Below are 14,861 nucleotides of genomic sequence, written 5' to 3'. Positions count from 1 at the left end.
GCGGGCGGGAGAAGATGATGGAGGCAGTGGGCGCACTTCCTTATAGGTCCGGTGAAGCAACGACTGTCGTGACGAGGTGGCCGAGTGGTTAAGGCGATGGACTGCTAATCCATTGTGCTCTGCACGCGTGGGTTCGAATCCCATCCTCGTCGGAAAGTCAAACTTTTCCCTCACAAAAAAGAATTTTTTTTTCTAACACTTCCATGGGGACCTCTCCCTCCCTCCTCTCCTTTCAGCCCTTATGGGGAGAAGGAAAAGCAGAGAGGGTGCCCGGGACGGACAGGACAGAGCATCCTGAGGGATTCAGGGTGACAAGGCAGGATGGAGTGTCCCAAAGATTCTAGGTATCACAGCCAGGAGGGAGTGTCATGAGGGATCGAGGGGTCGCCCAGGATAGCGTCCCACGGAACTTAGGGGTCCCAGCCAGCACAGAGTGTCCCGAGGGACTGAAGGGTCTCACCCAGTATCCAGCTTCCTGAGGTGCCTCTCCATGGGGTATCCTGACTTACCTCCTTCCTCAGAACACAGCTCTGCTGTGGAGCTTCCAGCTGTGACACTGGGAACAAATCCCTTTTAATCTCCACCTCCTCTGGGATCCCAGCAAAATGTCCTATTAGGGCTGGCTGGGTCTTTCATGAAAGCTCTGAGTAAGAATTAGGGGGATGGAAGATCAGTCCTATGAGGAAAGGCTGAGAGAGCTGGGATTGTCCAGCCTGGAAAGGAGGAGGCTCCAGGGAACCCTCCGAGCCCCTTGCAGCGCCTATAGGGACTCCAAGAGATGGACTTGGGACAAGGGGGAATGGCTCTGAACTGGAGGAGATTTAGATGGGAGGGTGAGGAGCCCCTGGCACAGGTTTTCCCAGAGAAGCTGAGGCTGCCCCTGGATCCCTGGAAGTGTCCAAGACCAGCTTGGACAGGGCTTGGAACAAGCTGAGATAGTGGAAGGTGTCCCTGCCCATGGTAGGGGAGTGGGACTGGGTGGGCTTTAGGGTCCCAGCCCCTCACTGAAAATGCCATCAAGTTCTCCTCAGATAATTACTGCTTTGTCTTCCATAAAGTTATGGCAATTTAAAAAGCATAAATGAGTGTATTGACAAGATACAGGAAAACTTTTCCTCTCTGCCTAAGCCATACATGGTTCACTTAGAAAAAATTTAAATCTGGAATTAGAGGCCCGGAAGTAGGAGTTAGTGAAACTCAGAGCTTCCAGGAGGAGGGACATCTCCCAGCTCTGCTGTGACAGCTCTGAGCCCTCCCAGCACACACGGCCAAAATTTTAACTACACTTAAACCCTTCTGGAAATTAGATCATACCCAGTCCTGGGCAGTGGCCAGATCACAAAAGGTTCCCAAACACAATGTAAAGTACAACTGGACAAGTGTTACTGTGTGGAAGGTGAGTGCTCAGGGGCTGATTCCAGCCAGTCCTGCACAGGGACAGCCCAAGGCACAGGGAAGTTTGCCAGGAGGGTTTATTTGTATGGAAAAGTGCTTTAGCACAGTGAGATAGACATTCTCCTGATAAAGACAGAATTACAGGATTGTCAAGGATCAAGTCCAAAGCTGACACACCACTATCAAGGCACGTCCAAGTAAAGGTGTACTAAGGAAAAGAATTCTTCCAGGATCTACATTTTGTATGGAAAACTTTATGCCAACAACCAGGACACAGTACTTACCTCAGACCCAATCTCAGATGGGAATTTATCACAGGGAATCTCCAAGAGCAACATTTTTCCAGCTAACAAAACATCAAACACAGTTTTGACAAATTAAAATAAATAAAATATTAAAATAAATAAATAAAATAAATATAAATAAATAAAAATCTAAAATAAAAATAAAATGAAAAATTAAAATAATTAAAATAAAATAAAATAAAATTAGAGGTAGTATCCTTGTGAAATAAATCCTAAATCTTCATAGTTCAAAGAATCTGGGAAACAGAAGCCCAGGGGTTTCTTGACCAGGAAATTAAAAGTTGGCAGTTGCAGCCATTATTCCAGGAAAAGGGGAAAAAGCAGTGAGCAGCTGAGCTCCAGTTCCTCATCAGGGCCTTTGGCCCCAATGTCAGTCAGGAAAATCCCAGACAGAACCTTTTTTTGTTACAGAAATTTCTTACCAAAAAACCTCCCAGCATAACTTTGGACACACCAAAGTCTAATTTACCTGTCATCCCTAAGTCTACCCCCATTCCCCTGCATCCAAATCCATTAACAGCTCCAGCCACCCTTTTTTATACACCAAAGGTGCCCAAGTTCCATTTATTTCCATGAAAGGTGTATTCCAATGCATCAAAAATTTGGATAACGCGAATTCTTAGCATCACCTCTCTAAATACCTGGAATTAAATTAGAATCACGAAACCACTGCCAGGATGTGGAAGAGCAAAGCTCAAACTGAGTGAATTTTTATGGAAATATTCAAGATCAGCTGGATGATCCAGCAGAGAAAGACACCACTTGGCTCCTGTAGGCTACTGGAGGCAAGCAATGGTTTATTGTGATTTGGCAGTTATGTCCAGACCCTGGTGGCATCAAGTGATTTTAGGAGGAAGGAAATAATTCCTGTGGGCTGGCCAACCTAAGATTTCCAAAATTAATATAAAATCCCTCCCAGAACCCAAGAATCTACTGTGTAAACACTAATGAAAATAAGAACTATGGTGATATTAATCATTCATATAAAATTACTTTAAAAGAAGACTTCTAAAATTATTTTGAAAGAAGTCTTCTGCTTCATAAAACTGCTTTTGTTTTTCTTGAAAGCTGACTGTCACACTGAAGTGATATTAAAAAATCTCTTCAAGACAAAATCTGGGGAACAGTACCTCCAAAACCAGGCCCAATACCCGCAGCACCCAGAACTACTAACTTAAGTAATTGTTTGAATGAATGTTGGTGATTTCAAAGGCAAGTGGATCTTGCGGACAAACAGCAGGCACAAAACAGATCACAGTGTCCTGGTTTTACCTCACAGTGTTCTCAGGAGTAATCTTGTCATTTTGAAATCAATCTGACAACAAAATACAATAAAAACAGGTTTTTTTTATGACATGACATCCAGCAGCTCTTACTGTAAGACACAGGAACACAGCAGGCTGGAAGAAAAATCAGTTTTTGACTTTTAGTGCATACACTTCATTATCCATGTGGATAATTGATCCAGAATCCATTGAGGTGAAGGCAAAGCTGCCTGTGCCGAGCAGAGTTCGTTCCTTGTTGCCCTCAAGTGCCAGTTCACTGAAGGGCAACATAAAACTCCCGTTTTAGCCTTGCTTCCCTGCTCATCCTTCACAGCACCTGTGGGAAGCGGGATAATTCCCCAGCCCCACTGATCCCTCCCAGCCCAGCTTAAGGCACATTCTGTTCACCTCAGCCACAATGCAAAGTCAATCTTTGGTCTCTGCATGCTGCTGTCCCAACCAGCAGGGCCTGCAGGTGCTGGGTGTCCTGGTCACTCCTGCCAGTCCTCCATGGCCCACTCGGGCATGCTGGAGCAGTACTCAAAGTCGGCGCCCTTGTAGCGCAGGGCGTGCAGGAACATCACCAGCTCCTTGGGAGAGGGGTCCCGCCTGCTCATCCTGCACTCCACACACAAAGGGTCCTTCTCTTCCCAGCCCTTCTCCCCTGCCTGCCCATCCTGGTTCCCACACAAACTGAGCTCTTTATCTTTATCAAGCGTTTCCAGGTTGGTATCAGAGTTCAGTGGACAAGCTGCTAGGTCATTCCTCTCCGGATCCTTCTCGTCCTCAGCAGGGCAGGAACTCCCATTCACAGGATCAGACTTCGTGCAGTCACCTGAAATCCCACAGTCTTTACTTTCCCCAGCAGAGTTCAAGTCCTCCTCCCCGATACCCAAGACCTCCAGGCTCTGTTTGGAGCGATGCTCCTCCACCAGCGCCTTCAGCAGCTCCTCGTCCGTCTTGCCGATCCTGCCGCCCTTGCCCCTGTCCGGTCCCCAGGCCTCCATGTTGTAGATGGGGTCGTTGAGGATGGGGTGTCCCAGGAACTGCAGGTGCACGCGGATCTGGTGCGTGCGGCCCGTGCGGGGCAGGCACCGCACCACGCTGCTGCTGCCGTTGTAGCTGAGCCGCTGGAAGAGTGTCTGGCATGGCTTCCCCTTGGCGTCCACGCGGCACACGCCCACCTTGTAGGACACCACCAGGATGGGCTCCTCACAGACCACCTGGTGCTCCGGGAACTCCCCCACCACGCGGCACACGTACTCCTTCTCCAGCTGCCAGAGACACGAGAGGGAGGCTCAGGAAACACAGGGGGAAAACACACCCAAGCTCCAGCCTTGCTGCTCCTCCTCCCTCTCCCCTCAATAAAATACATCCCAAGGTGGCATTTTATTACGACAGGAAAGGGACAAATATGCAATCAGCTACTTAAAACCCAAATTTCCCCATACATTTTCCTCAGCTAGTTGGGAAATCAAGAGTAGAAAGGCCTGGCCTATTTGCCTTGTTTTAAATTCAGGAGCCATCTTTCCACGGCATTTGGCTTACAGCCCTGAAGCCAATCCTCAAAAAAGTTGTTTGAATCAAGAGACTCTGGAAAAATGGGAATTTTAAAATTAAGAAAGTGGTGGATAGTTGACATATGTCCACTCACAAAAAATTTCATCTCTAACTGGTCTGCATGATCCCAGTAAGTTTGCAGAGTCCTGTGGGACAATCCCTTAAGAAAGATGATGCACTTCAACCCAATATTACTGCAATAATTTAAATTTTTAGGAGATAACTTCCAACCTAAAATTAGCAAAATCAATTAAACTATTAGGAGACCCTTTACAATTAAATATTACCAAATCAAAATAAATTTGTAGGAGATCCCTTTTAGTCCAGTATTACTAAATGAAATTAAATTACCACATTGAACTAAATTTTTAGGAGATATCTTTCAATCCAATATTAAAAGCAGTTAAATTTTTAGGGTTTTCATTTTAATATTATCACGCTAGGATTACCAAATTTGGTTACATTTTTAGGGGCTCCCTTCCAATCCCATATTGCCAAACTCAATTTTTACTCTCTTTAGCCTATTGGGACGAGAAGCACCAACAGGTAAGAACAGCGACACAACCATGAGTTGCCTGGGGAACTTGAGCTCACCTAGAGCCCAAACCCGGCTGACTGTGGAGCACAGCAGCAGCTCGCAGCCCTCACCTGCCTCTGCCGGACCTGCTCGTCGATGCGCTTGGACACGGCGGCGGTCTTGGCGAACATGAGCACGCCCGAGGTCATGCGGTCCAGGCGGTGCAGGGTGTGCAGCTCCCGCAGGCCGTGCTCCTTGCCCAGGATGAAGATGACGGTGTTGTGCCGGAACCGGCCGCAGGGGTGCACGGGCAGCGACGAGGGCTTGTCCACCACCACCACGTCCTCGTCCTCCGCCAGGATGCGGATGGGCTGGGCGGTGACCGGCGGCTCGTGCCGGTGCACCGTGTTCCTGAGGAAGTCGTTGTTCTGGAAGGGGTACGGACAGTCAGCCTGAATCCGGCTCCTGCGACCACCCACCCGGCCACAAACAACAGGGACTTGACATCGTGGGAGAAGAATTAAAGCCCCTTTCTCCTGGGATGCTGGATTTAGAATAACAAGTGTGTGTGTCACCACGCAAATGCGACCACCTGCCCATAGCATAGTCCCATTCCTAAGGGCGAAGGAAGCCGTGTGGCTGCCTGTGGGGCTATAGGATCTACACATCCAGTAGGGGAGGGATTCCCCGGGAGCCCCGATTTCGCCCTTAAACCCCTCCACAGGATTCACAGAATCATAAAACATGTCGAAATGAAAGGAACCCATCAGGATTATGGAGTCCAACTCCTGGCCCTGCGTGATCTGACCACGCCGCTCACGGGGTGATGCTCACGGCTTGGGGCAGGCCGGGCTGTGCCCCCAGCCCACGATCCCCCCCGGGCCCGCCCACCTTGAGCACGATGTCCAGGTCGCGCACGGGCTCCTCGTTGAGGCGCAGGCGGCCGGCGCGGGCGGCGGCGCGGTAATAGGAGAGGGGCTGCGCTCGGAACTCGGTGCCGAAGACGTGCAGGAGGCTGCGGCCCACCCAGCGCCCCTTGCAGTAGGTGCGGAAGTCGAAGTAGTAGGGGCGCACCTTGCGCAGGCCGCCCTCGAAGTAGTACGAGGTCTCGGCGAAGTGCTCGGCGCCGAAGCTCACGCCGGGGTTCAGCTTCCGCGGCGGCGGCACGTACCGCTCACCGCCCGCCAGCCGCCGCTTCTTGGGGGCCGGCGCCGCCTCCTCCTTGCCGGCGGGGTCCGGTTCCTCCTCCCGGGCTCGGCCGGTGCCGGGTCCCGGCTCGGCCATGTCCCCGCGGGGCGGCGGCGGCGGCCGGACCCCGATCCCCGCCGCGCGCACCCACGCCGGCCACACCGCGCGGCGCACGCCGTGACGCATCGCGCTGCGCCGGGCGGCGCAGGCCAATCAGCGCGGGCCGGCACCGCCAAACCACGCCCCCGTCCCGTTCCCGCCTCTCCCCCCATCCCACAGGGCGTCGTGAGGCGGAGGCGATGGAGGAGGGAGAGCCCTTTTATTTATTAATTGATTTATTTATATTTTTACCTCCCAGCAGTTTCCCCCCTCAGAACTGCTCCACAAATGACCCTTGAGCCTCACCGCAGCCCGCCTGCCCCTCGTGAGCCTCCTCAGTCACCGCCTGCGGGAGGGACGCATCAGGGAAAAGCCGAAACATGAGCATTATTTTAAAACCCCAATCAGAAAAGCCATGAAATGCGCATTCTTCGTAACCCCAAAGAGGGTCAAGTCCAGAAATGAATATTTTTCAAAACTCCAAACAGAAAAAAAACCGAGCATTTTTCATACCCTCAAAATCCAGTGTTGCTGCCCATCATTAAATTAGCTGGTGCAGGCAGGAAGAGAACACGCTCCCATATTTTAAAAACTGACAAGTCAGGGTACATTGCTGCTCCAAGACACTAATTGTGACTTATTTTCGCCAAGCATTAGGCAGAGTAGTCGATATTAAAGTGGTTTTAGTGAAGCTTTAGGTATTCCTGTCTGCTGTCAGAATTCTCTGTGATGTGATGTTATCTAGAGTTTATCAGAGAGGAAAGCTGGAGTTGTCTGGATCTGCTCCCTGGAAGCTGCCACGGCCTCCAAGAGCCTCCCCTGGTCCTGTCCCTGTTCTCCATCCCTCCAGAACGAGCTCCTCTGAAGCAGAACTTCCCTTTATCCATTGATGAAATTTCCATTAAAAAGCAAAACCATACTGACCATCTACAGGCCTAAGTCCCTCTCATGAGCTTTTTGAGGTGCCTTTAGACATATCCATCCATGTGTCAGAGGTCATCCCTGAGGCAAAGGAAAACCAACAGTTACTACTCTCTCAGTTCAGTGCCAGCATCACATGGAATTTAAACACACACACAGGCTCCAGAAAAAGAGGAAATAAAACTCTGCAAGCTCTATCAGACAGAAAATACCCCCGCTTGCTTTGCCAAGCTGTTCTCTCTTTTTTTTCCACAAAGAGCATCCGCCAGGGATCCAGGACTCGGTCAGCAAAGCCAAGGAGAGCAAGCTCAGAGGGAGAGGAAGGAGTGTTCCTCAGGGAAGAGCAGGTTTTACCGAGGCCACTGCTTCTCCTTGTCTGTGAGAGGGACGTAGATGACACCCATGAGCTGGGTCTCCACGATGTGCCCCTCGCTGGTCTTGTCGTACTGCATCAGCACCTGGTTCGCCCCCTCGGGCCCCACGGGCACGATCAGCCGCCCACCCGGCTTCAGCTCCTTCAGCAGCTGCAGCACCGACACATCCCGGTCAGCAGGGGCAAAAAACCCCACACATTTTCTCTAGGGACACCCAGCACTGCCTCTCTTACCTCCTTGGGGACGGTGGCCGCGGCCGCTCCCACGTGGATGGCGTCGTAAGGAGCCTCCTCGGGGTATCCCTGCCTGCCGTCTCCAACTACAGAGGGAAAACACCCAGGGAACACTTGGGTAGTGTCATAACAAAATATCAACACAAACTGGAAGGGCTGTGAGGAGCAGACCAAGGGGAAAACCCCAGGGCTGCAGGGAGCTCACCGACGAGCTTCACGCGGCCGGAGCTGAGCAGTGTCGGATCATCCTCTTGGACGTTCCGGATGGATTCGTGCACCAGCTCCTTGATGTGCTCCACACCCACGGCTTTTCCTGTCGGGCCAATCTGTAAAAAACATCAGTCAAACACTTGATGCCTCCTGTATGGAAGAGCCAGGGCAGGTTTCAGTGGGAAGCGGGGAATCTCCAGGAAGAAGCTCCAGAGCAGAGGTTCTGAAGAGGAGGGGCAAGCCCTGTGCCCCTTCCTTGGGTTTAGGGCTGAGTAGTGCCAGTTACAGCAGCTAATTAAGGGATGTGCTTTCCAGGCTGGGAACAGAGTGCCGTGAGCTCACCATCCTGGCGAAGCAGGCCGTGAGGTATCCGCTCCCAGATCCCACATCCAGCGCCTTGGCACCTTCCACCAGCTGATCCTTGAGCAGCTCCAGCGCATGGGCGTGCTGCAGGGACACCCAGGACAAGGAAGAGGGAAACATCCCGGGATTAGTCTCCTCTTCCAACACCTTTCTTGTCTTCTGATTTAATCACAGCACACCTGGCCTTGTGCCTGACACTTCCAGAGCAAAACTCAAGTGTCAGACCTGGAAGATCTTTTGCAAGACATAATTTAGGCAGATGCTCAGGAATTAGATGTGAAACAGCAGGAGAAAAGGTCTCATGCAAAAAAAGGGACAGCATGGAATTCCCATCTAAGCACACTTTTAAAGCAACTGAAAGAGTATAGGGGAACTCCTCTAAAGAAGAAAAATCCACAAAGAAACAAGCAGGATAATCATGTCCATGGGATGTTTCAGTTTTCTACTTGAAGAAAAATTAAATATAAAAAGAGAAATAAACAATTCCCTCCATTGCTGTTGAAAGTGAGGAGTTTTCACCTTACCATGTGCGGGGCGCTGATCGTAGCCTTGTAGCCTAAAAGGAAACAGGGGACACAAGTCATTTGACAGGGAATAAAATTCCCAATGGGAACAGTTCCTAATTCTCCCCCACCTTCCCCCAAAAACAGGAAAACACTTGTCTCCTTTCACAGAATCACAGGATGATTTGGGTTGGAAGGGACCTTAAAGCTCATCCAGTCCCAGTCCCTCCCATGGGTGGGGACAGCTTCCCTTAGACCAGGCTACTCCAAGGCCCATCCAACCTGGCCTTGGACACTTCCAGGGATAGGGATTCCACAACATGACCATGGAGCACCTGCCCAGGCACCCTGTGCCCTGCTGACAGCAGATGTTTTGCCAGAAGTGACTCACCAATGGATTGAGGAGAATCCATGTATGGGAAATATTTGATGTAGTGACCTCTGTCCGTAGCCAACAACACATCAAAAACTCGCTGAGACTTAACGATCCCTTTTTCTGGGAAAGAAGGAAAAAAGAGACAGGCAGGACTGAAATCCTGGGCATTCCAGCAAGAGATTTGAAAGGGGAAGTTCACACTTCAGGGAGTTCATGGATCTGGGGGTATTAATGAGGGATCTGAGAGAGAGAGCAAACCAAACACTGATGGAAGGACATCCTTTCCCAATCCTGCTGGGGCCCAGCCACCAGCCCATCTCCAGAGGCGGCCACCTGCAGCCACAACGCCTCTGGCACTGCCAGGTGTAACGGGAGCGAACCGGAGTCGCGTTTCACGGCGGGAAACGGAGACTCCGGCTCAGGTTTCAGCACTGAACTCAAGGGCCACGGCCACAGAGACATCCAACATCCCTTCACACCTTTCTGCGGGAATTCTGGGGAAGTTTCACGCTATTTTTATGTGTGTTCCAGCCCGCCGTCCTGGTACCGGGCACCATTCCAGCCCTGGATGTGCGGGACGCTCTGCTGCACGGCCGGGCTCGAACAGGGAGCTGCAGCGCTCTAAAGGGCGCCACACACTTCCAGAGGCGGGGAAGGAAGGTGTGGAGAGGCGCTCCTGCCCCTCCTGGCACAGCACCTTGTTTCCAGCTATAAATAGAACGAGTTCAGGCCGGGGCAAATGTCGAAATTCAGGAACATGAACCCCAACCCTTCCGAGTGAGCAGCGTCACACGGCGTGACACTAAATATGCACACACAGCCATTAAATATCCGTGCGCTGCCATTCCAGGGGATGCTGCCGGCACTCACTGTACAGGTTGTTCACCAGCTCCGCGTGCGTTTTCCCGCTGGATGTCCAGGCCATGGTCCTGGCGAAGAGCAGCCCCATGAGTGCCAGCACGGCGCCGCACGGCAGCTGGCTCATCCCACGGACACGGCAGCGACCTGCGGAGAGAGGGGGTGGCTCAGAGCCCGGCCGGAGCTCCCGGTGTGGCGCTAGAGCACATCCCGGCCTCGCCGAACCGCGGCGGGGGCGGCAGCGCCTCGGGGATGTCACACCGCCCTCGCCTGCGCCGCCCGCCACAGCTTCCGCCCTCTGCCAACATGGCGGCGCGGCGGCGTCAGCGGCCTCCGCCCTGCAGACCAATGGACGCCCACGCTCCGCCGGCGGCGCGCGGTGATTGGTCAGAGCCGGGGCGGGTGGCGGCGGTGATTGGCCGGACCCGGGGCCGGCGAGGCGCGGGCGGAGCTGCCGCGGTGCCCCGAGCGCGGGCGGTGGGTGCGGGAGCGGGGCGGCCCCTCCGCCTCACGGGCAGCCGCGGGGACATAGCTCCCTGCAGGGCGGCCGGGAGTCCTGGTGGGATGGGAATTCCCTGGAATGTCCGCTGGCGTGACTTGGGCAGAGGGAGGCGGGTGGCGGAGGCCTGGGCGGGCGGCTCGGCGCGGCGCTCACCGTTTGTCCCCCCGTGGCAGGATCCCAGGATGAGGATGATCGAGAGCGTGGACTCCGTGGTGACCCGGTCCAGCGAGGACCTCTGGGCTGAGATCTGCTCCTGTCTGCCGCATCCCGAGCACAAGGACGCCGGCGATGCCTTCACGGACTCCTTCATGGATTCCTACGCCGAGGGCAGCGGGTCGGGGGGCTCTTCCCAACCTGCCCTGAAGCCCTGGGCACCCCTGAAGGACTCAGAGGTGTATTTAGCATCCCTGGGTGAGTGTCTGCCTGGTGACAGCTCTGTTTTTGTGGTGTCGGTGCTGTGGTCCAAATTCCAGCTTAAACACACAGAATGTGACTCATTTTCTTCAAGTGCAGCAGTGGAAACGTGAAGCTCAGAGCTTTCTCATCTCTGGCACAGAAAGGAACTTTTTATAAAGCAAAAGCTGAAAAAAGTTGTTTTTTACCCTCCACAATAAGTAGGAGGCTGCACACAGCAACAGAACAGGTGGCAGAAGTGGCTTTTTAAGCTTTTATTTCTGCCAGAACTTTCATGGTGCCTTTGTTGCTGTTTCACAGTGCACCAAGTAGTGCAATGAGAGTGATTTATTTTCCAATTTGCATGGAAATTGTGGGAACTCAGTGCCTGTGAGATCCATGCCGTCCTGTGTGATTTCATGGGAGCTGAGCAGTAAGTGTGAAAGTTATTAAAACCCCAAGCAGGCAGAGCTGGCTGATTGCACAAACCTTATTTCCTTCAGAAGCATCACCTGAAAAACACCATCTTGTGCATATATAGGAAAGGAAGCCAGGCAGGCTTGAAATACAGAGGGGAAATTGCTTTTAAAATAGAAATTAGTCTTGAAAAGTTAATGTAACTTACTTTTTGATATAGAAGTCCAGATCCTTCTCTTCTCTCCTTCCAGGAAAATCCCCATAACCAAGGTAACAAAATCCCCTGTTCCCCTCACAGAGAGAAGACTGATGAGGATCAAAGGCCTGTCCCAGGAGGTGACCTCCAAGGACATGCTGCGCACGCTGTCCCAGGCCAAGAAGGAGTGCTGGGACAGGTTCCTGCAGGAGAAGTTTGAGGCAGAATGTTACGTTGAGGGCCACGATGCTGACGAGAGGTAACGAGCAAATTAGAGGGAAGGGATCACCACCTACCCCTCAAAAACTGGAAGAAGGTTTTGTCAGGACATGACACAGAATTGGGCAGAACCCATTGGGGTTGTGCCAGAGGGAACACAGAGCACGTAGGGTTTGAGGTTCCAGTGCTCCTTTCTGATCTTTGCACCCCTTAGAGTGCATGGAAGCAGCTTGGACCTACTCAGTGATTTCCCTCCTCACACGTGGGGTAGGGAAGGAATGGAGCAGAGGAGGGAATGTCCAGTGTGTCTCAGAAGGGGATCTGGGGTTGGTGCCAGTCCTGGGATGAGATTTCCCTTCCCTGCCTCTCTTACAGTGCTCCTGCTCTCTCACAGATGATGTCAGCAGTAAGATGGGAGCCCTTTCCCTAAGCAATCTCCCATTCCCAATCACATGGAACACTCCCCAAATTCCTCATTTCTCTGCTGACATTTTTCATGGTTGCTTTTGGATGACAAGAAGATTATTTCTCTCCTGTCAAGAAAATCTACTTAAGCCAGAACTATGAAAAGTAATCCCTGTTTATAAGGAGGTTTCAGATGGTTTCTTTGGTCCCTCAGTTAACTTCAATGCGATTTATATTTAAAACCAAGCTTTTATGGGCTCTTTCTACTGTTTTTAAAGGGTGGGGATGTTATCCATGAAAGAATTTCAGTCCCTAGAACTGGACTATGAAGTTGGAGGTCACTCCTGAATGGTGCTGAGGTTTTGAGTCTCACCCACCGATGCAATTAAACAAGCCTTAACTTTTAAGTGCACTGATTTATGATATTAGAGGGTTAGGATTATATTAGTCTTTTAACCTTCCAGTGCTATTAATGCACTCACACATTTTGAGATATTCTTCCAGATTTGGTTTTGTTCCCTTCCCTTTCCCCCCATTTTTCCTGATCTTCATCACCAAGAGGCAGTTGGAGGCTTGGTTTGTTTGAGCAAGAGGTTTTTTACTTCCAGCCCAGGAAGCTGGAAACTCCTGGAATCACAGATTGGTTTGGGCTGGAAGGGACCTTAAGGCCCATCCAGTGCCACCCACCTGCCCTGGGCAGGGACACCTTCCACTATCCCAGGCTGCTCCAAACCCCATCCTGCCGGGATTTGAACATTTCCAGGGATGGGGCAGCCACAGCTTCTCTGGGCACCCTGTGCCAGGGCCTCAGCACCCTCACAGGGAAGGAATTCTTCCCAATATCCCATCTAACCCTGCCCTCTGTCTGAGCTGGAGTTTTTGGCTACAGAGGCAGAGGAGAATTTCAGGTGTGAAAGGGCTGAAAGGCTGAAAGGTTTCCTCTGCAGGTCCTTTACACTGAGAGAAACCAGTTCTAACTGGTTAGACCAGCATAAAACCTGTTCTAACCCCCCTTTCAAAGGCCCACCTGCAGGGACAGATTCTGCTTATCCCTGTGGCACCAGGACCCCTCCACGCCAGACCTCACCTGTGGGAGCGGGAATACCTGCGGAGGGGCAGGAATTGCCTGTGCAGGCTTTTCCTGTCGCTCCTCCTATGCAGCTCTATCCCTGCGTGGTCTCACGGTGTCCCTCTGCTGTCCCCAGCACGCTGGAGCACCTGAAGCGCTGGCTGCAGCCGGACAAGGTGGCCATCAGCTCCGAGGAGGTGCAGTGCCTCATCCCGCCCGAGCCGCAGCCCGAGAGGCCCGAGGCAGAGGAGGAGCCTCCGGCTGCCGAGCAGTGAGAGCCCCCGGCCCTGCCCCTTGTCCCAGCCCCCAGGAGGATGTGCCCAGCCGTAGGAATGGCAGGAAGGGGGGCACAGAGCAAATGGTCAGTCATTGAAGAGGTAACTTTTAAAAGAAAGAACCCCCAAGGCACCAAATCCCAGCTCTGGAGCTCCGCAGGCAGCGGCTGGCACTGGTAGGGATGAGAGGGAACTCCTGTACCAAAACCTCACGTGGATCTTCTCCAGCCTGCAGCCACCTCATCATTCCAGCCTGGATTGTTTGGAATCCATCAGGAGACACATTAAACAACAATAATAACAACAAAAGCAGTTGTGGAGAAGCAGCAGAGAACATCACTGTCTAGAACAGAGCAGAGAAACCACTGAGTCACTTTGGTCCTGTCTTTTACCTTTTCATTACTCAGCTGGGCATTTTTTTCCTCTCCTGCCAAATCCACTTTGGTGTTTTCTCCAGATCTTCACTGTTTCAGTCTGACTTGGCCCCAGGCTGTGCTAGGAAGAAGATGGATATTTCCCACCTCTGTGAATCTGGGACCCTGAAGGAAGATCTCACTGCAGTCAATAAATTGATGGTGTCATTGACATTGTAGCTATTTCACATTCCTCTCTGTAATGTACCCCCTAATATCCCACTTTATTGCCCAAAATCTCTATTACAGACTGTAGGGGGAGTATTTTTCCTCTTGTTGGTTGTTTTGTACCTGTTCAGCCTCTCCAGAAAAAGATCAGATGAGATTCTGTATTGGGAAACCAAGAGGGGTAGCCAGGGAGGCTACAAACAACTTGTTTTCATCACAGAATTGCATAGAATTCTCTGACTTGAAATATATTTAGTATTTAATTGTTTTTTTCACCCTGCTTAACTCTTCAGAGGGTTATTTCCTTTTACTAATCCAAGAATCTGTGATACTGTGCTGATTTTTCGCTGATCTGTGTGTTCTGCCTCGGCACCAACACTGGGGGTCGGTAGAGGGAAGCAGCACAGTCTGTCAGAGCTTCTTAGGGGAAATTGTCGTTCTAGGAGTTAATCCTCACCGGATTCGTGCCGTGTTCATTTATGTACCTGTTTGAAAATACTTTTTTAGAAGTAAATTTTTGCTGGAGCCTCGCAGTTTCCTGTCTCTGTACACAAATAGAGGCGCTGCTCTCTCAGTCACCATATCACAGCTCAGAGGTTGTTCCCACCATCAGCATTCCTGCTGTAACTCCCACCCC

The 14,861-nt window shown here is 51.6% G+C and overlaps 3 protein-coding genes and 1 non-coding gene across 6 annotated transcripts; 2 read left to right on the top strand and 2 right to left on the bottom strand.

Annotated features, from left to right (window-relative positions):
- The first annotated feature begins 70 nt into the window (after positions 1-70).
- Positions 71-152, top strand: TRNAS-GCU (transfer RNA serine (anticodon GCU)). Its single transcript has one exon. It is a non-coding gene; the product is annotated as a tRNA-Ser (tRNA).
- A 2,469-nt stretch (positions 153-2,621) lies between these two features.
- On the bottom strand, positions 2,622-6,326 carry RPUSD2 (RNA pseudouridine synthase domain containing 2). Its single transcript, XM_054276156.1, has 3 exons — positions 5,934-6,326; positions 5,174-5,470; positions 2,622-4,239 (listed from the first exon to the last, which is right to left on the bottom strand). Exons 1-3 carry the CDS (start codon positions 6,324-6,326, stop codon positions 3,457-3,459), a joined length of 1,473 nt encoding a protein of 490 aa, XP_054132131.1. The 3' UTR covers positions 2,622-3,456.
- Positions 6,327-6,535: 209 nt separating this feature from the next.
- LOC128936884 (protein-L-isoaspartate(D-aspartate) O-methyltransferase-like) lies at positions 6,536-10,445 on the bottom strand. The gene is made up of 8 exons (XM_054276158.1): positions 10,180-10,445; positions 9,325-9,429; positions 8,955-8,986; positions 8,410-8,514; positions 8,063-8,183; positions 7,858-7,943; positions 7,605-7,774; positions 6,536-7,331 (listed from the first exon to the last, which is right to left on the bottom strand). Exons 1-8 carry the CDS (start codon positions 10,292-10,294, stop codon positions 7,319-7,321), a joined length of 747 nt encoding a protein of 248 aa, XP_054132133.1. The 5' UTR covers positions 10,295-10,445; the 3' UTR covers positions 6,536-7,318.
- A 146-nt stretch (positions 10,446-10,591) lies between these two features.
- CCDC32 (coiled-coil domain containing 32) lies at positions 10,592-14,861 on the top strand. Of its 3 annotated transcripts, none has more exons than XM_054275675.1 (4): positions 10,592-10,644; positions 10,843-11,080; positions 11,778-11,934; positions 13,505-14,861. In XM_054275675.1, the coding sequence occupies exons 2-4, from the start codon at positions 10,852-10,854 to the stop codon at positions 13,641-13,643; spliced, it is 525 nt and encodes a 174-aa protein (XP_054131650.1). In that variant the 5' UTR covers positions 10,592-10,644; positions 10,843-10,851; the 3' UTR covers positions 13,644-14,861. The 3 variants fall into 3 exon arrangements, with proteins under 3 accessions (XP_054131650.1, XP_054131649.1, XP_054131651.1); XM_054275674.1 differs by having other exon boundaries at positions 10,639-10,726; XM_054275676.1 differs by lacking the exon at positions 13,505-14,861 and having other exon boundaries at positions 10,639-10,726; positions 11,778-11,938.

Source organism: Melozone crissalis, unplaced genomic scaffold (genome assembly GCF_028551555.1).
Source record: "Melozone crissalis strain CALT ecotype California unplaced genomic scaffold, PUWL_Pcris_2 ptg000018l_1, whole genome shotgun sequence".
Taxonomy (NCBI): Eukaryota; Metazoa; Chordata; class Aves; order Passeriformes; family Passerellidae; genus Melozone; species Melozone crissalis.
Note: the sequence above shows the minus strand (reverse complement) of the source record. Positions and strands in the feature narration are given on the sequence as shown.